The sequence below is a fragment of the Embiotoca jacksoni genome, unplaced genomic scaffold (assembly GCF_022577435.1).
Source record: "Embiotoca jacksoni isolate LCO1_2020_lvr unplaced genomic scaffold, fEmbJac1.0.p SCAF_50, whole genome shotgun sequence".
Taxonomy (NCBI): domain Eukaryota; kingdom Metazoa; phylum Chordata; class Actinopteri; family Embiotocidae; genus Embiotoca; species Embiotoca jacksoni.
In genome coordinates this window covers 2217930-2245110 of record NW_027185404.1, presented here as the reverse complement: position 1 = coordinate 2245110, position 27181 = coordinate 2217930, and the positions used below count along the sequence as shown (strand labels likewise).

General features: G+C 41.8%; 1 protein-coding gene across 1 annotated transcript in view; it reads right to left on the bottom strand.

Moving 5' to 3' along the window:
* Window positions 1-27181, bottom strand: part of LOC138211820 (intermembrane lipid transfer protein VPS13B-like) — a 322041-nt gene that overhangs the window by 286778 nt on the left and 8082 nt on the right. Inside the window, 5 exon segments of the mRNA XM_069171937.1 lie at window positions 418-695; window positions 6891-7065; window positions 7768-7949; window positions 8250-8417; window positions 15166-15283. Coding sequence (XP_069028038.1) covers window positions 418-695; window positions 6891-7065; window positions 7768-7949; window positions 8250-8417; window positions 15166-15283 — 921 coding nt within the window.

The following is a 27181-nucleotide window of genomic DNA, read 5'->3' as shown; positions in this document are numbered from 1 at the left end:
TATAAATATATATATATATATTATAAATTTATATAATATATATATTTATATATATATTTATTTATATATGTATATATATATATATATATATATATATACATATATAAATGTCTGCCTGAATCTATTTTTTATTTCAAAAGCACTTAATCCTAAATCACATTCATATCACGTTTTTACTGTTGGTTTGATGCAGAATACGTCTTAAAAATAGTAATTATCTACTTCTCCTATTATTATACGACTAATTCATTAATAATTTAGAATTTCAGTTAATGTGTAATACAATTTTACACATACCAAAAAAGTATAATTCACCCAATGCTTGCTGGTTTACATTCCAGCCCTTGTGACATGGTTTTGTAATAAAGTCATTTATGTTGATGCATGTTTTAATTTCTAATTAAACAGCTGATTTACCTTGAAGGTAACAGAAGCTTTGGTGCAGTAGAAGCTGATGGAAACAATAGGGTCTTTGGGTGTGTGTTGTTGGGGACTGTTGAGGACGCCTCCCGTCTCTCTCTGCTGGTAGAGGCCTTCCTCTCCTTCTTCTTCCTCCGTGCCGACGATGGCTGGGACGAAGGACCAAGCCCAAGACACCCAACCCTCGTCTCTGTCTTCAGGACTCCCAGACTGGATGTAGAGGTCCTGGTTGGAGTACTGGCTCGACCCCTGCCTTTCCATATCTACACCCATCCCTGGAGGAGATAAAAGTCTTAATTAGGTATAATGCAAACATAAGCAGATGATTTTACTGTATTTGAATTAGCGCTGGGAAAAACGTCCGGGAAAGAGTCAACCAAAGATTATAATAATAATAATAATAATAATAATAATAATAATAATAATAATAACAATAATAATAATAATCAAAAATAGATATGAAAAAAATAATTATAATTATAATAAGAATCCTAAAAAACAAATGTCACTTTCTTATACAAAAAACAAATGTATTAAATTTGTAAACAATATTGCATGAATATATTTAAATAAGGGTTCAAATAAAATAAACACTGTTCCACCGTAGCATGCTTTTACTTCAATATATAAATCAATTCAGAGGCAGCATCTGAGAACAAACTGGTTGAACAGAAAGAAAACAGTTGACAATGGAAGTGTCTGTACACAGAGCAGCACACAAAATGAATCTGTCCGTGCCTTCAGGGCAGTTTAATACAAGCAAGTTGTTTCAGCTGTCAAGGGAAAATACAAAACCAGCACAGACCGAGGCCGTTCCACAGTAGTTGCTGCCAGCATGCAGGTGTGTAAGTATTTGTGTGCTGCATGAACTCACTGCTGCATGAACACTACAGACAGAAAGGGGAAATCCATCCCAATGGAGGCCAGAGGGCACAGCCTGTCAGCCAGCATCCTGACAGAGGAGAGCCTTGACTGAGCCCAGTGGTCAAGGCTGTGTGTGCTGCAGCCAACAACACCGGCCAGGTCCACCAATGTATGCAGCGAGAGGTTGGGTTGCATATTTGAGGAGAAGCCAACAGACTGAAACGGAGGCCACGAAGGAAGCCAGGTAGCTATGAGCCAGCAGCATGAGTCCAGCTCGGCAGGTGAAGGCGGGGGATGGTGAACTGTGGAGGACGTGGGGTGGAGGTGACCGGAGCACTGACTACTACAGGTCACAGGCCAACACCAGGAGATCGTGTGATGGAAAAGGTAAGTGGACTGCGTGTTGGTTGTGACAAAAAAACAAGCAAAAGTCTTCCCCTAGAAAACCATTACAGGGTTCGCAGGATCCCCAAACCACAGTGCACTCCTCCGGCTCAGATCCTGACCCCTGAACTGGTCCCATCATGTCTGTTTCCATACGCGTCGGGATAGAGGAAGCTGATGTCAATACACAAGAATGTGTAATCCCATTCCTCACGGCCTCACGTCCTCTCCGAGAAAACAATATTGTCCGTGAGGTCACAGTTTAGGAATCCCAGAGGCTAAGGCGGTGAAAATTATGACATATTTTAATTAAATCTTTCACTTTGTGAATTGGCAGCTGGAAATCCCATGTTATGGCTTTTTATCTCTCTCTCTCTCTCTCTCTCTCTCTAGCCCAATATCCCTGTCCAATTCTAGCTCTCATTTCTCTTTGTTTCCTTTTTGTTTTTACTCCACGAAGCCTTTGAGGTGTCAGTTCAACAAGTTAAGCTATTTCACTTCACGTCACAGCCTGACGAAGCCTACGTTTGAATTACAAGGCAATCAAAATAAAAGTACAATTACCAATCAAGTGATCAAAACAGACCGGCTTAAGGAGACTTTGAAGTATTAATCCCAAGATGTGAGTGAAAAATTCCCAGAGAGTGATCTGGGCCGGCCAAAATATATGCTGCCGTGCAGTAGAGCACTTTGAGCGTTCACGTAAAATATTCCTGTTTTCTACAGCATGAGGGCAATCAAAGGCTGACTGGATCTTTTTCAGACAACGCTCAGTACATAAGTGTGGCACCACCTGAGTGAGCATATGTCCATAAGCAGAGCTCAGAATCAATGCAATAGGATGTGTCAGGGTCTGGGCATGATTCCCTGAGTCCAACGTCTTTAAAGCAGCAGTGTATATCTAAACCAGTGAAGGAGAGAGAGAGAGAGTGTGTGTGTGTGTGTGTGTGTGTGTGTGTGTGTGTGTGTGTGTGTGTGTGTGTGTGTGTGTGTGTGTGTGTGTGTGTGTGTGTGTGTGTGTGTGTGTGTGTGTGTGTGTGTGTGTGTGTGTGTGTGTGTGTGTGTGTGTGTGTAACAGCTCAGTGACACCGACACAGAAAGGAGGAGTAAGAAAAGGCAGTGCACTCACAGGCCAGTAGATGTCCCTCCATGTTTATAGAGGGAGAGGTGGAGCGGTTACCTGACCGCTGAGCACAACCAACTCGTGCATCTGCTGTGTGTGTGAGCACACAAACATCCTACCTACTTTGATATAACAAAGACACATATTAACATATACGTCTCCTATTTATTAACTTTAATACCACCAGAATTACATTAATGTCAAAATGCCATTTTGGCTCTCAAAGCAGGAGAATGTAAATGAACACTAGACCAGACCACACAGAGCTTCATCCACGTCCATGGAGTTCTACATTCAATGGCCTCTGCACCTCACGCTCGTATTAAAAAGATCCCGTCACGTCACTGGGGAGCATCAGAAAGCCACATGAGGTTTATAACACGGCGATAGCGTGTGGCCTCTGGCTGATTTGTGTGTGATGGTCCATCTCACTCAACAGCCCTCTGGGGACAGGCAGGACACACCCACCTACAAAGTAAACACTTAACACCTTAGTCCCCTGCACACCTACAGAGCACAACAAGCTTACATGTGATATTGGCCAAATCATAACAACTGCAGGCACTCATACAAAAGCTCACATGTATGCTACAGTGAGAGTCCGCCACACTTAAGCAGCCACAGTCCTCTGTTCATAATTCTTCACATACTCGTTGAAACCATACAGCTCTCACTGCCGTGACCAGCTGGTCCATTCGAGCATGTTAGTCATCCGTGTTTCCAACCGCTCGACTTTTTAGAGTTTCACAGACTTCACTGAATCTCAGACAGTAGGAAAACTAGCTGTAAAATCCTGACTGAAAGGTTGCTTTGGTTAGTGACACACAAGTATCCCGCACCCTTCACCTATTTGGGCTATTCATTAATGAGACATTGGCTCTTAGCTAAAAGAGAAAGACTCAAACAAACAACGTGCAGCTACAGTGAATCATGGGCACATAAACACATTACGAGGCTTTTTCCACTTCGATAATTGGCAAAAAGAAAAACACCTTCACATGAGGGAAAAATTAATATTCCCTTTGAAAATGTTCTCGAAAGAACCACTTTAAATTAAAAGTCATGGATTATTAATACAACAAACAGTAGATCCAGACTGTATTCATTACTCTTGACTAAATCTTTTTCCCACATATATATATACACACACACACACACACACACACACACACACACACGCACACACACACACACCCTCATTTCATAACAACGAAAACACAACTACGAGCACCGAATCAGTCCAACAGCATCAGTTACAGAAACCGACTCTCAGCGAGAGTAAATAAAGGAAACACACATACACAGGCCAGCGCAGCCAGAATACACAGCAAAGACTCACCACAAGCAGCCGACGGGAAATCAGATGAATGAGATGAAATACTACGTAAAATACTGGCTTCGTGTTCCAGCAATCATGTGACAATGATTGTCTCCTACAGACTACAACCCACTAACAATAAATATGCATGTAGGCCAAGTCACTCCGGGTAAGTATCAACATGTGATTGAACTGCTCAGAAAGTATCCAGAGTAAAGCTGTCTGTCCTGGTTTGGAAAATTATATTTCCTCATTATGAATAATAAATCATTTGAGGATGATTTTTAGAATAGTTCAGCTTTCCTTCTTAAATCTGAAATGAATACACTGAAAACCATATGTTCGTGAACAAGCTCGGACCTCTGCCAACTTACACACACCCACCTACTGCAGCACATACACGCACAACTGCCCCCTGCCCCCTTCAGCTTCTTCACTCTGTCGATTACTTCCAGCATAACAAGATCTGGGGGTGCTCAGGTTCCAAGAGCTGGTCCCCTCTTGTATATTTTTGTGATGGGATACTAATTCATTCTCAGAGGCTCCGCATAGCAGTAGCATGACACCGACTCTTACATCTGGCATTGGACACCGAACTAGAAGCTGCGCCAACTTGCAGTGAAAGTTCCAGGCCAAGAGGCAGGGAGCAAGTTAGAAGGAGCGAGCAAATGAACTATATTGTGCTGGGCTTTCTGCTTTCCCCACAACTTCTCCTCCATAATCTGCTCCTTGTGCTGCAGAGCCTGACTTCGCCCGGCGGGATCTGGGACTTGATATCGTTCTGTTTGGCAGGGATGAGGATGAGCAGTTGGGAGAGATGAGATAGGTGTTCAGGGAATGAGGTGTTTTTTTTAAGGGGTAACTGCTGTTATTAAAAGTATATAGTCGTTGTATGAAATCTTGTGTTTAACCCATATAAATCAGAATTTTTCAGGCATGGAAATATCCAAATCATGTGTCATTGCTAACCTGGTCATCATTTTTTCATATTTTAATGGGATGCCTGAACATGAAACACACTTTTTCATATAAACTTGATTGATCGGTCAATTGCAACCAATGTTCTATTTCAAATATCCAAAACCCATTTTATAACACTGGTGTAATTAGCCAACTCGGGGAAAAGGCAAAAAAACCTTCAACATCCCCTCGTTTGGAGGTCAAGTCAACACCTTGAGCTCTTTGTCATGTTTCCCGAACCATTCCTGAGAAATGATTGCATTATGTCAGGGTGCAATATCCTGCTCACATCCACTACATACCAGGAACACCCCGCAACACCTGCTGGTTGGAAGATGCTTCGACCTTCGTCACAGTCGCTGAAATCCTTAAACTTACTATTGTTTCTGCTTCCAACACATCAACTTCAAGAGCCGACTGTTGCTATAATATCCCGCCACACGCCATTGTAACCTAATCAATACTATTCACTGCACCTGCCAGTGGTTTGAATGCTGTGGCTGATTGGTGTCATCATCACTAATAATGATCTTTTGGAATAACTTCAACATATATGTTTAACAGCCTCACTGGCACAAGGCCAAATTGAGTGTGCAAAGTACAATGAGTGTACAGTAAGTACAGTAAGCTAGTATGTGCCTATGCCTATGAGACATGCTGAATATAAATAAGCATTATACTCAGCTGCTGGAAATGAGCAATGTGATTTCTTATGCTGCTTCAATTAGAAAGACAGAAGTGGGCCTGTGTTTGATTCCTCCTTGTTTCTCCTCTTCATCCTCCTCTCTGCTGCCTCCATCCACATGGAGGCGATCAGGCCTGATGACAACGGTCTGTGTCGAGTTATACGCTCTGGATTTTGTTTGTGGAAAAAGCAGGAGGAGCGCACACCACGGTCAAAGCAATGTTAAATGTCCCGTTTAGGAACAACAGGAACATATGGACCGACAGAGCCCCTGAACAGAACAAGGCAACGAGCAGAGAGTCATGAGATCGACGTGCTGCATCGGAACCGTTCAGTTCCAGGAATCATACAGATCTACAAACATTGCATTAAAACGCAGGCTTCATTGTCTCAAAAACACAACTTTGACATTGGTGGAAAAAACGCTCAGAAAAATACTTGTTACATTACATTTAGCTGACCCTTTTATCCAAAGCGACTTACAACACACCGATGGTACACCATCGGGAGCAATTTAGGGTTCAGTGTCTTGCTCAAGGACACTTAGGCGTGTGGACAGGAGGAGCTGGGGATCGAACCACCAACCTTCCGATTCGTGTGCAACCCACTCTACTGTCTGAGCTACAGCCTCCGTTCAAAGGCTATGCAGGGAAGAGAAGACCAGATTTATGTTCAACGTCACATTCATGAACCCGCTGCTTTTAAGCTAAAACAAGAGCATTCCCTTTTGTTGTCCAAAGTTAATATCAGGCTCCTCATGTTTTTTATTTTAAATGTTGTCGCCCTGTTAGAAAAAAGGTTGCAGAAAAATTAGACAGTGAAAATTGATGTATTTTGCTGCGAGTACCCTTTAATTGCTAAATGGGGAGAAATGTGCAGCTACAGGACAGCAGTCTCTGCAAAAATGAGGCTTCATTTATAAGATTTATGGCCTAACACATCATATTTGACATATAAAAGTTACAAGCTATTGCTAGTTATTAAGTGTAAAGTTCCACTGAAAGTAGCTTTAAAGAAACTCAGCTCCATTATTTATTTTTTACATAACAATAAATTAAAAAACAAAAAGGCAGACCAAAGAAATGTTAGGGTCATTGACAGAATTGGCACTTTTCTCCCAAAGAGACTTGGCTCACCTGGTAAACTGTCTCCGGCCTCCTTGACGTGACCAACGCCCTCTTCACCTTCACCCTCTTTGTGTCCTCCAATCTCCCCGTAGTACAGGGCAATAATCAGCTCCAAGACTCGGATGAACATGGGTAGCTGTTGATCAGTAATGGACAACTTCAGGCTCTCCACCATGGTCTGGATCTGAGAAAACAAATACAGGAAAAGTGTAATGTATGTATGTTGAGACTAAATTTGTATTCTTGTTCAACAAAGTTATATGATGACATACAGCGACAAACCACAAATTAGGTTCTGAATGTGAGTAAATTTACAGTATAGAGTAACAACAAGGAAGTGGAGGCATTGAGCAACATATAAATAATGTAGGATAAAACAAGTTTAAGATACAGATTTAGTAAACCAGAATCTCTGTATTTTAGAAGTTGAAATCCTTCAGCATGAGACTTATCGTTAAGAATTAGTTCTTCATTAAATGGACCGCCAACACTCGAATCTGTGATTGAACAAACATCTTCTGACACTTAAATATGAACACCAAAATTTAATGAAATGTTGAAAAAAGTCAAATCTCTTTCAAAAGTACTTGAGTACCAAACACTGCTGTTACTGGGATCACACGTCATATTAAATGTGTCATGCACATTTTATGTTTGTTTTGTAGGAAGTGAATCCAGAATCTCACTGGATTAGAACAATGGCCTGAAATTAGTCATTATCCTGCTATTGATTTTAAATCCACATGATTGTCTAACAAGTGTCCGCTGCTATGACAAATCAAAACTTTTCCATCACATAACATGTTTGGACGAAAGCAAAATGACATTTTTAACTTGAGCTTCGGGAAGATGCTGGCAGTTGTTGCTGAAATATGGCGTTTCTCACTTTGATGACAGATGGGATCTTCGAATTGATGTTGTCGTAGGTAAAATGGAGGCGTGTCCTGAAGGAGCACTTGTACAACAGTGGGTCCTGGTAAAACTCGATCTTGCCGCTTGCATTACGTTTGTCCAAGCACACGGTGCAGTCGGCGAAGTTGATCACTTTTCTCAGGACCAGCTCTGGAGCTGCACAGACACAAGAGAACAACATTAATGCACATTATTTTGCAGTGAACATAAAAGAGCCTGACTTGATTGTGCTTTGCACTAATAAAAAAATATGTATGTCAATGGGTTGAGTGCTCCAATCAGGCTGTTGAGTTTGTCAAGACGTCTCTGGGAGCTGACTTTGGTCATTGAAACAAATAGTGTCACTTAAACTTGTCTGATATGTCTGTGTGACCTGTTAAAACTAACACTTACTGTAGTATGTAGGTTATTGTCTCAGAGGATGTTCTAGTTAGAATATAAGCAGCTATTGCTCACCAGTGATATCCATAAAGGCCCTCTCCCAGATGTCGTCCACCGTGTAGCACTCGGCTGAAGTAATGTTGACCGACAGCACAATGTCATCTTCCACATACTTCAGGATCAGGTTGTTTACCACAATGTTCACGTTGTTCACAACACGCCGGATCAGACTCTGCACATAACCTACAAACACACCAGATACATGTTTTACTGTGCAGTAAGTCCACATAAAAAGATACAAACATGCACAGAGAAGGGCATCTTATCCAGATTAATATGCAATGAGATATTTAGGACACATTAACTTAAATTAAGATACCATCAGAGTATAAAATCCACAGCGGCCTTCCTTTCAAGCCCAGGCTCAGTACCACTGACAACTGCCATCCTCATGGACTCGTAAATAAGAGGAGAGGAGGTCCTGACATATTATTTTTTGCCACAGTTTATTCCTTGGACATGAACACTGAAAGAAGCTAAATATCCATAAAACAAAATTTTTAAACCCTCACCCTGCATGAGCAGCTCTACAAATCCAGGGTGAATTTATAAATCTTTGAAGGGCTCTCCTCTCCTCTCAGATGCTAAGTCCTGTTTAACCCAAAACTATGCACAAGCTGCCTCAGATATATCCCTCCCAAGCCCATTAAACCACTGAGAAGCCTGCGTGCTCACTTAAACATTAGCAAGATTCATTGCATGAGTACATGCATTCACACATAAAAATACAGGACTTTATGCATATTTAGAGAAAATCTGGTCTGCTGCCGATGATGAGAAGACAAAAAAAAAATGACCTGTGTGAAAAACACATCTTAGCGTTATGGCTGGACAGGTTTTGGTCATCACCTTTCGAAATTGAATACAATAAACAATATAACAAGACTATGACAAGATATCGTGGTGATTGAGAAATCAATTTTGTAAATGAAACAAAGATATATAGGAATAGATGTTTTGAAGGGTGGCAGCTTTCCTGATGAAGAGGTGAATGGATGTAAAGCAAGCAGGAGAGAAAAAGCAGCCTGACAGATTGGGTTTCAGCAGAGCTGTGGGAGCCATCCTGCAGTGTTACCAGTACCTCCTAATGGCCACAGTGACGCCCAGAAACAGAAGCTTCGCAGGAAAAACATACATGGTAAGGTCATTACTCAACAAAGTAAGAAAGAACTTAAAATATTACAGACAGGGGAGTTTCAACCATAAAATATGAAAATATACAGCAATAAATCCTCCTAACCACAGGACCAATGGCATTATTCATTCCTCCCATGTACTGTTAAACACAGTCACTACAAGTTAAAACATATAAAGCTTTAATGCTTTTCCCCTATTTTCCAAACCAAATGTTTTTCTTCCTGTATCTACATGCCTGGCCCAGAGCAGAACAGAACCGATAATTGGGCAGAACTAAATGGTGCTGTTGATGAAAATATTTATATGAATTGGTTAACTGTTCTGCCACTTGTACACAGGCCCGACTATTCATTAGCATAATCCAATTGACTAAATTCTTATGAGTTTGCTGCCTGACCAAACAGAGTGGCAGGAAGAGAGGATGACTTAATATAAACTCAAGTCATAAACGTAATGTGTGTTCGTGACATTTATGCGCGGCCTTGCATGCGTGCGCTAGTCTGCGTTTAAGTGTGTGCCTGGCTGCTTTCTTCCGTGCGTGCGCGTGTGTGTGTGTGTGTGTGTGAGAGTGCGTGTGTGCGTGTGCGTGTGCGTGTGTGAGAGTGCGTGCGTGCGTGCGTGTGTGTGTGTGTGTGTGTGTGTGTGTGTGTGTGAGAGTGCGTGTGTGCGTGTGCGTGTGTGAGAGTGCGTGCGTGCGTGTGTGTGTGTGTGTGTGTGTGAGAGTGTGTGCGTGCGTGCGTGTGTGTGCGTGTGTGTGTGTGTGTGTGTGTGTGTGTGTGTGAGAGTGTGTGCGTGCGTGCGTGTTTGTGCGTGTGTGTGTGTGTGTGTGTGTGTGTGAGAGTGTGTGCGTGCGTGCGTGTGTGTGCGTGTGTGTGCGTGTGTGTGTGTGTGTGTGTGTCTGTGGTTCTGAGGTCAGTCCGAAAGCTGCTGTCGCACCTGCAGCCTGGGCAGTAAAACCAGCACTTTACCCCCTGCTATTTCCCTCTCTGGATCTAATTTACCAAAGTCAGGGTGTCTTTCTTTCTCTCTTGCACTCTCTTACACTTGTTATACCTCTTCTCCTCTTGCCTTGCACCAAGTCCAAGGCCTCAATCCATCTCCCTGCGAGCCATCGCACTACTCTGAACTTCTGTAAACAATTGACACAGCCAGCACCTGTGCCGCGGCCCACAGGGAAGAAGCCCACTTAAAACTGTTCAACCATAAAATGACTGGAAAAAACAGCTCCTTTATGTGATCTAAGAATACGCCAAGTGTTCTTTTCTGTGCAATACAGGAAAGAAACACTATACTGTACATGCTCACCATTTTTCCAGTAAATGGAAAGTATTAGCAACTATTAGCCGTGCCAGTTATCAAGTCCATCAAATAATAAATACACAGTAAGGTGGTCCTGCAGTGTTACAGGTACAATTAGCAATGTAACCAAGAGTATACATAGAGCAGCTAGTCTGATGTGTAACATCATTAACATGTCAAGTAAACTTTACAAAATTCAATAATTCCCTGTCAAAACTTATATCTGTAAGATGTAAAATGAAGAGCGTGAACATAGTGTTGCAAAGACCTCACTTGTACGGTGGCAAGATAGCAAGCCGATATGATTGCAATGTTACTATCACCAATATCATGTAAGGTCCTTAATTGTGTCAGCCTTTGTATTGGCTGTGGGGCCTCAGTAAAACGGGAGATTGACAGAACCCAGCCATGCATGGTACCGCAGGTCTCCACAACAGAAGAAAGCTCCAGCTGGAGAGAGCTCCAGCCTTTACCAGTGTGGGATATTCTCTATCCATAAGTAGCATTTTCCAGTAATACCAGAACAGCTGCTGTATTTATTTTCCGAGCAAAGGCCCCTGTACCAGGACAGCAGCGGCACTGGACCACGGATTTATCTCAGGAGTGCGTTTGCATTTCAGTCCATACAAATCTCATTCTCCTCCAGTCACACACATACTTGCACAACCATACATGCATGCATGCACAATTTTTTGATAAGCTGCTCTCCCTGGAGAGACCAGCTTTGAGGGCGGCTGCAGTCACAAGGCATCACAAGGACATCTCTTCTGTCCTTCATCTCCGCCCAAGGGCTTCTGCTATCTTACTCTTTATTTCAGAGCGAGCGGCCAGCCTGTTTCAAACGCATCTATCACCATGGTGATGGCAGAAGTGAATGGCGTTCCGGTCCTTGTTATTCATCGCTATCTCCAGCAGATACCTTCCCCTCGGCTGTGGAGAGGAAGAGCGAGCCAGCGTGTGTCAGATAAATCACTCCCCACTGTAAAGAAAAGCGGAATCCTTGAAACCGGGCCAGCTCGGCCTGATCAAAACAGAACAGGAGGACCTCCGCTGTGACATCATGTTTATCATGAACACAAGCGCCGTGTCGTACAGTCACAACATGAAATGTCAAACATGAATGTTGCTGCCAAGAAGCTAAAAATGTTATACATCTTCAACCTGCCAGCAGAGGAGACACAATCACCACCATTTCAAAGTGAAAACCTACAACTAGTGTGACAAATACAATATCTGACCAAATGTGAAATATGATAACAACCTCAACTTCTGTTTCTGAATTATGTCCAGAAACGTGTTTTTGCATCACTATATTATTTTATCCAATGAAACATTTTAGCTCAATTTTGTCACAGTATAAGAATTCTTACAGTAAGAGGTTACAGTGACCTTTGACCACCAAAAATCAACTTACTTGTACTTGAGTTCCTGTAAATGCTTGTGATATAAAACGTTCGGGAGACTGGGACAGACAGATGGGACAGATGTAAAGTCACAATGACGTTGTTCTTATACCACCAAAATCTAACGAGTTCATTCTTAGGAGCAAGTGAACGTTTGTGCCAAATTTCAAGAAATTCCCTCCAGAGAGCTCAGAAGGACGACGAAATAACACAAAGCTTCTGAACAAGCCTGTGGGGACGTATAACAAAGTCAGAACAGAACTGGACTGGACTGAACTGGAATTTGATGCCTATATTGTGTGATTGAACTTCATATATCCGTATCAGAACGGGAGAAATGTCCCCAAATGTTCTACTACTCCCAAGAGATGAAGCTGACATAAAAAACATTGGTTAATCGACTATGTTAGCCTGGAAGAACTTAAGAGAAATAAATATGGCACCTGCAGATGCAGGTAAGGTCTAGATGAAATGTCCAAAATAATGTGGGACATGAAAGGTAAAACAACAAATGTGATTTGATTACCCGACACATGTAATGTGTCTCCAATCCCTGCTGCATTCAAGCTTGCTCTACCTGAAGATGCTGTCATCCACTATCATACTGTAAACACACCTCGTACTAAAGGTATCAACATACTTGCAAAAAATAACATCTTGTGACTTATCAGGAGCTTTGAAACTGAAAATCTGGAGTATATCTGATCCACCCAACTCAGTTACCACACTAAACCTAGACTCAAAGGGAAACGTGCCACTATTAAATCTCTTTGAAGTCATATACTGTAAAACAAAACACATTTTCAACAGTGTGAATAGGGCCAAAGCAGGAATCCCCGAGAACAGACAAATGCGGTTCTCACAAACGGTGGCCGCTAGACCCCCACGAGCAGCAGTAAACATAATCACTCACAGAGTCGCCCAAGGTGGAAGCACTTGGTCTTTGGTCTTTGTGTGGCTACCAATCCCATGGCATATGAATTAACATCACTATTTTCCACCACAGGGTGAACAAGGAGGATAAATTCATTCAGTATGTGAGAGCTTAAGGCCAAATGACTGGATAATTGCGAGTGGCTGCTTTTTGGTGTCGTTGTGTTTTGTTTCGGTTGTTTTGAAATGGAGGAAAGAGAGATGCTGACGAAGAGGTGGGATTGGTCATTTCCCTCTGATAGTCTTTCTTAACACGTACACATCCAGGCAGTAGACACACTGCAGCGCTGCTTCACAACACATCCACACGTGTCCATCACTGTGTTCAAAGTGTAAATAACCTCATAATTGGGAAAGTATACATCAAGGATGGAGACCAGAAAACATCTGACCTCATCACATATCTTTGCTTCCAATTCTGTGAAATAGATTTTAAGCCCAATCCATAGTTTTTGTTAATATATTTTATATTCCTACACAGTAACGCTGCACAGTACACACACGGTCTACAGTAAGCCTACATTTATAAATATTATTTTGTGTGGTGTCAGTGTAATAAATGATATGCATGTATGTGTATGAAGAGCATGAGTATTAGTGTGGGTCGGGTCTGCCGTGAAGCCTCTTCAATCCCAACATGAACAAATACTGAAGTTAAAATGTCGTCATGAACAACAACAGCAGAGCTTAAAAGGTGTGTTTATCCTTTCAACTAAAAGCATGTTTAAGAGCTTCGATGTCCGAGGACGAAAACATTTCTATCTAAACCAAGAGCTCCATTACTTGTGTGCACTGCTGTGCCGAGTCCTCACTTTTAAAAACATCCTTTAACTACATTAAAGACTGCTGACAGGTTTGGTTTGTATCTTATTCTTAGGAAAATATCCTCCGTCTGACTCATAGCAGGTCAGTTTTACCTCATCTTCCTTTTAACCTCTACCTTTTAATTAGGAAGGGTGGGATTACCACATCCATCTGCTTCCTCGCTATTATTGAGGTGCTGCGACCTCTGACCCCAGAGTTGTCTCTATAGCCTGTAATGGGTTGAAATAAGGACCACGAGCGGAACAGTTTGGTGTATGCACACGAACAGATATACTAAAAACCCTCCACACACACACAGACACACACACACACACACACACACACACACACACACACACACACACACACACACACACACACACACACACACACACACACACCTGGGATATGCAGGTCCGACGGGAGATGCTGGGGTGTGAGGCACCCTGCTTTAACAGCTGGGAAGAGATATTATCTCATAACGTCAGGCCTGGAAACGGATCCTCCCCAGATACAACCAGCCAGGAGTGTAAGTGCACACGTTCATGTGTAGCAGGGCTCTGGGAGGGAACCTTTGGTTGTTGGACTGACCTCGCTCTTCCAGCTCATGACCCACACCTCTCTCCTTTCTTTTCATTCATTTCTACTCTCTAACAGACAAATCTTTTCTTGACATTTTAGTTTCTAATCTGCGAAATTCTTCCTCACCTTTGTTGTTTTTGTTATAAACTTTTATCGTGCTCCTACAACTTTTGTTTTTATTGTTTTGTCAAAGAATTTGTTACATACATTTTAAACTTTGTAGTATAAAATTACTAACATTATGCATCCTTTCACTCCTCTACATGGGTTTAAATAAGTTTCATATTGTCTACGTCAGGATAAATACGATGGAAAAACATTCACTTGCTAATATGAGGTCTGTGTAAATTATCTTTAAATGGGCATTATCCATTCATAATCAAACAAGACCATTGTTTGTGAAGTGCAGTAAAGTGGTGCAGTAGGGTAGCCATGGAATCCACAGCCCCGTAGGAGTCATGTGGTCAAGTGGCCTTGTTGATAAGAACCATCACTCTGTGATTTATCCCAGACACATCCCCCATGCTCAGTCTGGCTGATTTACACACAAAACACAGAGCTATAGAGCTCACCCCAACAGGAATCATTTCCACAGTGTAAACAGCTGTTAAATACATTTGAATCCGACGCAACTAACAAGCTTTGTTGTGTGCTTAGGTCCTAATTTCTGTCTCAGTCTGTGGCCATGTCATGTCCTGTCCTGTCCTGTCCTGGTGGTCATTCTCTGAGCAGGGGGATAGAACAGCCTCCCTGGGTGCGGGGCCATCACTCACCTGGGGGCAGGTCTGGGTCGCTGGGGGCAGCCTGCTGGAGGCGGCGGGGCTTGGCCACCGTCTTGGAGCTGTCTGACACACTTCGACTGGTGGAGCTCGAGCCGCTGTCGTGGTCGTCCTGATGAAAAAACAAACAAGAGCGTCTGTGAGAAGAGACAGTGAAGTAAATACAGGGTTCTACTCAGAGCTTTGCACAACTGGTGCATTTAGATTCACTCTGGCAATTCTTCATTTATCACCAAATCAGGAAAGTAAAATTTAACGGTAGTGCCAATTAGGCTTTGGTTATTGAAATGTTCATGCACCCACCAGGTTATGTGGCTTGGTTTATGGAGGCTGTATTATTCCATGGTCAAATTATTCTCTACATGTATAAACAGAGTAGCCTAGTTCCCTTTTTCTGCATGTACAAAAAGTCAACTCGGTACAAAATGAAGTTCAAACTACTTGTGAAGCTACAAACAACACTTCTTGAGATGTACTAGCTTGTAAAGCGTAATATTGGCTTGCAGGCTATCATACAATATTGGTTCGCAAACAAATCATGTAAACTCTGATTATGGGGAAGAACGTAACCAGTCTAATCTAAGTTACCTATATAATCTAATTATTGTAAATAGACTGCATGGCAGGAATGATTAAGAGAGCATTTACCATGCTCCAGTGTTTCTGAGCCATGAGCCACCCCTTACACCAAACCTTCCCACTAACCTTCCTCCCATCCCCATTTAACAACCAACCCGTGGCCTCTACAAATAAACTCTGGTCCTTGGATGAGAAGGTTGAAGGTCTCTCCTCCACAACAGCACGTCATCTGCGCTCGGGAGACCAGTGGCCTGTTAAGCCCAGGAATGCAAGTGCAAATTCTGTGTGTGTGTGTGTGTGTGTGTGTGTGTGTGTGTGTGTGTGTGTGTGTGTGTGTGTGTGTGTGTGTGTGTGAGAGTGTGTGTGTGTGTGTGTGTGTGTGTGTGTGTGTGTGTGTGTGTGTGTGTGTGTGTGTGTGTGTGAGAGTGTGTGTGTGTGTGTGTGTGTGTGTGTGTGTGCGTGTGCGTGCGTGCGTGCATGCGTGCGTGCGTGTGAGTGTGTGAGTTTGTGAATGATGATGAAATGGACAACCCCTTCAGAGATGAGCCTGAAGATAAACAAAATGATCCAAGATTCAGAGTAAGGAGGTTATTTATTGGTTCAGCTTGGAGAGTGCCTCAAGCTAGTGGGTGCTCTGAGAGGTGCAAATAAAACATTAGAGTCATGAGGTGAAACAGTGGAAGGGTCAAGAGGTTAGGGTTAAATGACTAACTGCCAGGGACTTCTACGAGCTCTACTGCTGCGGAAAATAACGTTTTAACTTTGGCAAATCCACAGATGCCAAAAAAAATAAAACCTAAGAGGGAGTTCCCATGTTGTTCTTATTGATACTATATCAATATGCCTAGCAAAATGCTCAAACTCTCTCCCAAAGCTGGAAGCAGAAAATCAACGCTCTCATATCTGATGTCATCTAGTGTCGAACCCTGGAGAAGCTCCATTAACAATACAGAGGCTGACTTTGTGGACTTGTAAAATTTCTAGTAGCAGATTGTCACCTTCTCCAAAGGTTCTCGTTGCCTTGTTTCCAAAGTTTCAAAGGGATTTGCATGTTGACAGCTTTGGATTCAACAGTTCATAATCAGAGGTTGTGGGAATAAAATTTGTCAAATCTGTTTTCTAATGCAGATGACAAATACATGTCCAACTTGGAACAAACCACCATTACTGTAAAAACCTCTTTAAAATGGGGGAGAATTACATCCAAAAACAAAGCAAAAACTACATAATATACCTACGACAGCTGAAGTCTGATTCCTCTACAGCTACTATGTATAATTACAAATACCTCATATTCATAGTAGACGTAGGCCTGCAACAGAGGATGGTGAAAAGAAATGAAAAACAATTAATGCAGAGAAGAAGTCCAAAAGGATGGCAAAACAAAGCAAACATATCAGACGCATTAGAAACAGTGAGAAGTTGGTAGAGGTGGAGCGTGAACAACACCCAGTATGGCATTGATTAGGAGTTACTGCAGCACTGTAACCTCTTCACGGTCAGCCTGGGTGGCAAGTTAGTCAGACAATTTGGACAAAGAAAGGGGATATCACATGTGTTTAGCATTTAACTGTCTCAGGAGTCACCCCTTATCCTGACTAATATAAACACTGAAGGTGTCAAAACAGAGTATTTCTGGCTACCCCATGCACACACACACTTCATTCACAAATACTCAAATGAGCAACCTAAAAACCCGCAGCCACACCTTCCAGGCAGGTCACATGGTATACATACTGTAGCTGCACACAACCCACACAATTAACAAAGCACTCTGGTTCTAACACTATTTAAATGATAATGAACTCCTTTCTCTGTTTGTGGTTGAGGAATGAAGATTGGGTTTTAAACATACTTTGCATAATTTGAGTCGTGGACACTGACAGAGAAGAAAGTATCCCTCAGTGCAGTAAAGTAAACACGCAACAGCCGAGAGATGAGAGAAATATTTACACTTTACTTCGTCGAGGGTCGACGCGGCCGAGCTGCACTATGCAAGCAGTTTTCTCCTCATCAGTGAGTGGTGGGAATTAGTAAACAGAGAGGGAGGAATAACAAATACTTCATCAAGGTTCTGAAGAATTGGGATTGGCATATAATAAGATGTAAATTTGTTGCTCATTATTTCACACTTCATTTGTAAATTTGTCATCACTTCAAAAGTTGCATCTGTAATATTTAAAGATATTACAAAAGAAAGAATAAAGACTGGTCTTTAGATTAGGTAAGCTCATAATGAGACACACTCACATGTTGCAGTGTTTAGTTTACATCACAATACACTACTGGAGCACATTAGAATTAGAAACAGCCTCCCTCCCCTGCAGACTCTCATATCTATACCTAAAGGAATGCATAGCCCTGCAAGCCAAGAGTACATTGAGTTCAACAGCTTGAACTGCCACTAAAGAAGAAGACTGCCAAATTTGGAAGTAGCGCAATTAAGCGCTCAATGTCACCGTGGGCAGTGAGCAATTCTCCAGAGGCGAAAAATGCCTTTTCAGAGGGAAGCCCTGGGACAAATGAAGCCTGCCTCAGCTGCTGCCGGGTAAACTGATCCCTCCAATGCCACGGCAGGGCACAGGACAGGGAGGGAGGGATGGAAGGAGAGGGAAGGAGAGAGAGGCAGAAGGACCGAGGAGAGGGGGGCTGCTTCCCCTGCAGGCATGTCAACTCAGCTGTTGAACAGAGATGATGGTAGTTAAAAAGGAAAAGAGAAGCAAGAAACAAAGAGATAAGTGGAAAAAACAACAGTGAGAGAAAGTGAGACAGCAGATCCAGAGTGGTGGAGAGACCATAAGAGTGAGAGAGAGAGAGAGAGAGAGAGAGAGACTCAAAGATAGTGGGACTGGACAAAGAAGAAGCAGGTCCTGGCAGTGTGAGTGACAGGCGAGGGGGACCCCCTACTCAGAGGGTAAGTGGGCACCCATGGAGGGTTAGGGCACAGGAAGGCCAGACATGACCTCTGTCCCCCTGCAGACGTCTGGCTCAGTCAGGGACCAGGAGGCAGCGTGTTGAGCCTGACTGGAGGGTCGACCCATACGAGCTGCTCAACACATTAACTGAACCCCACCACCACCTCCAGCTATTAGGAGCGCCACCTCTGGAGGAACACAGTTTAGCTTGTACAAACAAACTGGCTATAACTCACAGACACTAGAAACCAGTGATATGGTATCTGCCACTGACCACGTAATTTAAATGTAAACTGTGATGTGAATAAGTAAAAGGTATGGGGGGGGGGGGGGAACAAATGTGTTTTTGGTTTGTGGGTCATTCAAGGTCATTGCAGGCCAGCTTTATTTTAAATATAATTTCGAATCACCTCTTTATACTGTTGCTAGCAGGTATAAGTTTAACACACTCATTTTAACCTACTAAAAATAATATATATACATTTATCTCAATGAAAAGTGTGTTTGATGGAGCAGAACAAAGGTCTGACTGTAATTTCTTCTCTTTTAAAGCTTTCTGTTTGACATCTACTGACCTGACACAACATAGCCAGAGCTTGTTTTTTATTGTCCAATGCACATTTCTGAAAAAATAAAATATGGCTTGCTCTTGTCTTTTCCTTCACAAATTACTTTTTCACACACAGAGGGAAAAAAAAAATGTTGGCAGGAGTTAGTAGCCAACTACCCTGCAACTGCCTGATCTTTGAAACACAAACATTTTTAAAACTGGTCAATTTCACACAGTTGCAGTAGATTGATGGGAGCATGCAGACCATTGCTGGATAAACACACTCTCTGTTATTGTTGTTTTTCCTCTGCAGGTTGCTGGAGAACTCATGCTGACATCAAAGCAGCAGGCCTGGAGATTGGAGGCCAGGCAGGGAAGGCCGAACGCGTACAGAGTGAGAAAATAAATGAAGGAAACCCAATAGCTCCTTATCTCAGATGGACCCCCTCCACCTCCAAATCACTCATATACACATACAAACACAGACACACACTGGGTCTGACAAGTAGAAGCCCTGTCCTCCATGCCAGGGCCCAAAGACCATCGTCAAGCAATCAGGCCTCTTCCCCATTTCTACAAAAAACACCACATTTTCTTTTTATAACTTTCCTCATACCTAATAATAAACCTCTCAAACACCGGCAGCCAATGAGACATTGGATGCACTGTGGATGTGAAGGGTTTCAGACACTTTTTCCAGAGTAATACTGAAGTCACTCACTGCTGAAGTGATACACAGTCAGCAGAGAGCGAAACAGTGCCTCTGTTTTTAGTGCTACTAGTTTTCATTCCTCCTCCACACGACACACACACACTCAATTTTTTTCCTTCACCTTCCTAATTCCTTCTTTGCTTTTCACTTCTGTTGATGTTTCCTCTCCTTTATCTGTCATCGTCATCTTCCTTCCTCCACTTATTCTACAGCTTCTCAGCCCACTGCTAACCAGCTAGAGTCTAAAACTTGTGTTAACAGCGATGACCCTGGTTCTCATAAGAATGGAGAGGAATGAGACGTACTTTCAAACATGCTGTCAATGTTTGGGATGCTTCCAGTAATGTCAAATGGCATGCGGCCACTTCTTTTACACTTAAGCTGCTTGAACCATGATGACAACCCCACTGGAATTCTGAATACGAGAGAGTACATCACAGTTGACTCAAATTACCTCCTTTTTAATGTCCCTTGGCTTTGAACACATCCATCAGCTCAACTAAAAATGAGCCGCTAATGGCTTTTTAATGAAACTGTAACAAATGTAGAAAGCTATTTTACCATGATTAAAGACAGGAGGGTTCATTTTCTCCTTAAAAACGGAGGCAGACTAGAGAAGGCTTTCTGACAGCGAGAGCAACATTATCTCTCACATTCAAAACATTCAGAAATAAACCGCAGGTCTAAAATATCACAGTTATGCTCTGTAACTTGTAGACAGACACCAACACAGCATGTCCTCAACACTACAGACAAACACTTGCATAGAACACCACAAACAAATGCATGTGCACAGTTTCACACGCAGCCTAAATACAAAGACCTATACTCTACACGCCCCCGTGGAGCCGTGCAGCTGTAATCCATGGCGGATTGGGGGGATTAGCGACTGATATTAGCCCTGATGAATATCACATTATGTGACATTCTGAATAATTATCCCGATGAAAACTGATCATTAAAAGAATGTGGTCTCTTCCTCTTTCTCTCCTCCTCTATTTCAGAAACTAAATCCACCACTGGGACACAAAATCTCTATTTACAGTGGACGTCCTGCACAAATTAAATATAACAGTCCTGAAATGCATACATTGTGCTGTAACATAGAAACTGAAATTGTATATTCTTTAGAGGAAATAGTAACAATGGAAAGCAATGAAATGTACACACACATGAAATAAATGCGCTGCTTCCATGTAAAAAGTCTTTGCCAAGTCTAATTTCTTTTGTGAAACCACATACTATAATAACTCTGGCACCTAATCAGCACATGCTGCATATTAACCACAAGATAAACAAAATATCCTTAATGTCAAAGGTCAAGTCAATGAGACACAGTCTATAAAAATATAAATCCAACCCTGCTTTACTTGAAACTCTTGCTTTTTTTCTTCATAGTCAAATAAATGATATGTAATGAGTGTTTTTCCAAACCTTCATACCTATGTAATGACCACAACCACAACAGAGAATAGACAGACTTGTGGACTTTTTTGGATTCATTTCAAGGGGGAGGAGGATGTTTACAAAGTCTGTAATACCAGAAGTGTTACTAAGCACATTTCATCCCTGCAAACTGTTACAAAGAAAGCACTACGTTAATTTGGCAAGCAAGAGCCTCCTTTCTTTCAAAAGCCCCAAAATAAAGGCATATTCATTAAAGAGGGGGAGCAGGGACACAGAAAAGATTCCAAAACATCTGCCAAAAGGAGAATGCATAATTACAAAACTATTTCACTCTAGAGCAGGAGGAATCACAACGACACTGGTGATGTCATGCTGTAGGTTTCTGCCAAGAGTGCCTCCACTGTACCCAAGTAAAACTGGCTATGTTTAATATCTGCCTCAAACATGCCCAGAATAACAACAAAGACACGCAGAGATCCCAGTTACAGAGCAGACCCACAGGGAGCAGCGGAAAGGCTTCTGACCTCTGACTATTTCATTTTGGACATCTTGTTCAGCTATTGTCCTTGAATGATCTTCACCCAAGGGGTTTAGTACACATCTTTAACCAAGACACGGTTAAAGAATGAAAATAAAGTGACACACAGGAAAACCAGCTGAACGGTAAAGAACACGCCAAGCCTGCCGTTCAAAGCCCCCCTGAAACCTCTTCTTCACTGTAAAGGGTTTTAACAAAGACACGTCCATCACCATCTCAGTAACAGCGATCAGCGAGTGCCATTACTGGTCATCATTACATGTGACAGATTTTAGTGCATTATAGCTCTGCTCAGTTTCTATTACATCCTGTGGTGTTGGTTTAAAGCCAAAGACATTTTTTATTTTTTTTAGTCTTACAAGCGAACCTCCAGTAACACAAGCAGAAACCAATCTTGTGTTTACGGTACAGTAGCTGATGCTGCTCCAGTTAAAGTGTGCATAATTCTCCATTAATCTAATACATCTCAAAGCCAGCGTATTCATGCATGAAATCGGTTTCTTTGTTGCAAAATACTTTTTTCTGGTTATTTCCCCACAACAGTAAGCAGGTCAGCAATAAGACATTACAGAGTAGAGGGAGGGCTGAGGTCAGTCCTCTTTTATCCCAGCTAACAAAGTTTGTTTTCCACACTTTTTGTTCAAACAAAAGATTTAAAGTCATAATAACGCCAATCCCAGGACTTGATAAAAAGCCAAGAACAATGAATTCAGACAGGCCAGTGACGAGGAGGTGCTGTGATGGAATTTGGAGCCAAGCTGAACAGTCTAGACCTTCACATTTTGCTCTGTGACCTCTTGATGTTTGTGCACCATGTTCTCGCTGATGACTTGCAAATTTAAGTAATTACCTGACACACCTAACAGTTATTTCACTGGAGAAAAGCAAAAAACATAAAGGGAAAAGACAAATAAAGAAAACGAAGTGTTAAAAACAAGAGAGAGAATTAAAGATTGGAGAACAAGAAGCCAAGACAGAAAAGAGGAAAAAAAAAAAAAAAGACAAGAAAGTGGAGGGGAAAAAGTCCAAAGAGAAGGAGACATCGAGAGAGAATCGGAAAGAGGGAGAAATTGTTCCTGATTTAGATCTGAGAGGCTCTGGTCCTTCAGATGTCTCCATCAGCTAACCACAAGCCCAGGCTGAGCATGTGAGGCATGCTGCTTACGCTGGCACAGCTACCCCCTAATGCTAATAACTGCAACGTGTTAGCTACAATAAAACACTCCACACAGACCCCTGACATACGCAGTCTCACACAGGCATGTGCAAGACAACACACATCCCAGTCCAGTCGATTACTGCACACATGGGGGAATTCCCAAACACAGAAATAGCTTTAATTCTGACCTGTTAATTTCTCCTCCAAATAATCACCAGTCGAGAGTTATTTGCCAACTATTTATCATGTAGCTAATGTAGTTGAGCAAACCATTGTAACATTTCCTCATGATGTGAAAATAAGTGTGCGTACAAATGTGAAAGAAAATTATTTTTTTTGTTTTTTGTTTTTATTATTTTATTTTGGTGATTGGCTGACAACTAGTCATCACGGCTTGATTTTAACATAAACTGACATTCATCTGTCAAAACAGATCCATCCCTTTTCCAAGCTTTTCCCATTATTACATACACAGTATTAGGCACATGCTACAAGACATAAGCGCCCCTTGAACACTGTAAGCACCAGCCTCCACGAACAGTGCAAGCAGTGGCTGACGCTACTCTGACAACTTAATTGAACATGTGAGGTGCAGCTGGAGAGCACAAACTAGAGGCCTAAGTGTTCTTGGAGAGTATCAATGTTCTGAAAACAGAAAGATAGAATAAATCAAACAGAAAGAAATGGGAGAGGACTTTCCGTCAATGTTAAGAAATACCAAAGCCATATTGCAGAAGGTTTGAGCATGCATGAGGAATGCAGCAGGAATTATGTTTGCATAGCTTTCATACACTGCTTCCAAAGCAACTCCGATGTTGTCAACATTCATCAGCCTACGTGAGAAAGGGAAAACCATCAACCTCACTTCAAAATATATTGTTTTTACTGAATCCTTGCAACATCTTGGAGTCATGAGCGAGTCCGTGTCCATGGATCCCAGATCTCTTCCTGATTTCATCAGTGAAACAAAATATGACATGTTTCTGAAGCTGCAAGGATTAGCCAATTAATCATTTAGTTAGATCATTAATTGTTAATTGTGGAATAAAACAAAAACAAACTGCAGAAATGATTTTGAATGTGAATATTTTCTGGTTCATTTAGTCCATCATGAAGATGAACTGAATCTCTGGTTGCTGGCTGGTGGTCAAAACACCAAAACAAGACATTTTGAGCAACGCCTTCAGCTTTGGGAAACACTGGTAAACCTTTTAGTTTTTTACTATTTTTTGTACATTTTAAAGAACAAACGGCTCATTTATTAATCAAGGAAGGAGTTAACAGAACAATATATAGTACATAAAATCCTTGTTTCATTTCTTACCTTGCATAATTTGCATTGAAACAAAAGGCCTGCCTCGGGCCGGTGGGCAGCAGCAGTCTTCTGTTCTACAACTAATAAACACATTTAGAAAATATAATTGATATCAAAAAAACAAGTAGGATTTACCCTCTGTTACTGTTTTTACTGGGTCGTTGTGAGATGCTTTTTTAGTTTCTGATCTTACCCCAATTGGAATTACACTGGAAATCCCAGGATGTGTTAAATCCTCCTTTATAGCTCTGTGAGGGTATATCGCAACCAACCATGTCCCAGTGTAATCTGTTTTGTCAACAGGAAATAATAACTGACCAACTGCTTTGATAATTAGAAGGAAATTCAACACAAAGCATGAAAATTCGTATCATGTTGGTCGTTGTAAAAAAGAAATATGGTCAATGTTAAGCCTGGTCAATTCACCCGTTAAGATCTGGGTGTTTATAACACTTCCAGTTATCTGTATGGACTTTCTACCGAATCACCTTTTCTTCTCTCCTCCACCATAGAGGGTGAACTGTTGAGCAACTATTCATGTTACATTCTTCTTCTCTTAGCCACACATTACAGGGGCCCAGACTGCCCAGATAAAAGCAAACACTGGCCACGCCGGCCCACTCTGGGGCAAGTTGAATCTACCTCGTATACCAACTTGCAAAGCAGACAGAGCTCGTTCAGAAACAAACTACAATCAGTATTTCTCTGGTTTTAGGAATCAAAGTGTTTCAAAGAAGATGTGTTGAAGACAGAATCAATATTTATGTTAAATTAAATTGAATCTACTATTGGTGAAAAATCATCCCTAACAAACAGTTTGCCTCTGACAAGCTCTGTACACGTGATTTTACTGGTTAAAATGTCCGGCCTGATATGGCGGCGTCATTTGTATAATAAGAGTGGAATTATTCACAGGTCACAGGGGTGAGGGTCTGCTCAATGGAGCACACTCAGACATAAAACAGAGACCACCCACAGTTTGTGTAACATAGACACAAAGGCACACATTATCCTGTTACTTCTTTTTTATTTTTTTATTTTCTGTCTCACTTAAAGAAATAAATATCTCTATAAATGTAGTTGGATTACATGAAGAGGGACATAATGAAAAGTGCCCCAAAGCGTTAGTCTGTGAAACAAAATGAATGAACTGAAAACTTGTTGGTTAATGAACACAACACCAGCATCAAACGGTGAACCTCTTCACTACCTTCATAATCATCTGTCATCAATCACTCATTAATCTGTCTACATTTAAAGCTCATGAAACCAACAGTGTTCCAGACTGCAACACAATATCTTCCCAGAACTTCTGTCAGAACAAAGTAATAGAGCGAACATTAGCCCTAATTGCAAGGTAATCGTTTCCCTAACGACAATATCACCAGGAGCACCGAGCAAGAAGTAAGTTCAATTAAGCGCATGCTCTCCAGTCCGGATGGCCTGAGAGCAGGGATTAAACTGTGGAGCAGCAGCATCCTGCCCACAGTGTATTGATCATCACTTGACTCACTGGATGCAGGAAGCCACTGGGTTTAATTTTCCCCCAGCTGCTTTCCTGTGTCTGAGGACTGTCTGAGGAGCTAAGGCAACCTCATCCCACCATGAACCCAAACCTCAAAGACAAAGCAGTGCAACTCCACTGGTTGTGCGGCCTCGGCTGACTCACAAGCAACGGTGGCTGAGTACAAAGCGTTTTGCTGAAATGGCACGCTTGCTTTCTGCAGATTCTTTGAATCAGTGTGGAATTCCAAACAAAGATCGTGCAATGCATCACTCGATGTTAAAGACCTGAGTCAGGGCATAGATAAATACAGCACAGTGAATTATACAATTGGTTTAAGCCCTGGAGTCTGTTTTTTTGGAAAATGTCTCGCTGGAACGCAGACACACTGTAGGGTTATTAATGTACTCTGCTCAGCATTAGACACGGACTCAGGAAGCAGAAAATGTCAGCATTAGTATACACCTGAAACCCTCCTCACATTAAACCCGTAACATACATTATGTGTGACGAAAACATTGTGCATCTTCATCTCCGCTCGTAAATCATCAGACTTAACTGTAGAATCTTCTAATCTTGCCAATATAAGACAAGTCGTTAATATTACGGTGCACAGTTTTAGATTGATGTGCATCCCACCACTATTTCAATACAAAGGATAATCAATACAGCGTATATTTGCAGTTGGGTCATAAAAACAAACAATGGATGTGAGTTTTTAGAAGTTCACACAACGACATAACGAATCATAACCAGTCTGGAGCCTTCTTCCTCATAGCCACGGAAATGCTGCCATTTTGTATGAAAACATGGTCAAATAATAGCAACACATATAAAGTGACCTACAAACATCAGCCTTTTTTAACAACTCCCCACACACACACTCAGCTATTCATCTGTCGTTCTATAGTTCTCTCTGTTTCTCATGAGAAGGCATGTTCTGGCTTCCAACCTGCCTGAGGAGTCCACAGTGCGCCAACATTACACCATCTTTTTATCATTTACAGTCAGGGATGGGTTTTGTTATTACTACAGGGGGCTGAATTCAAGGAAAATAGACTCTCCAAAGCTCCATGTCTTTGTCCTCTGTCTCCCTACTCCTGAAGACAAGGCCCCACTGAGCTGATGATCAGATGGATTTATGGTGCAATCCCTGAAAGTCATTTGCTCCTGCAAGCCGGAGAATCAAAGGCAAGATTTCCGGATGGCATTGGAACAGAGATTATCCAGTTTGTGCTATCTGATTACAAACTTCCACAGGCTGTTTTTCTTTTACTTGTTAAACTTTGCCTTTGTGATTTTTTTTTTTCACTTGCGAAAGATGAGTTGAA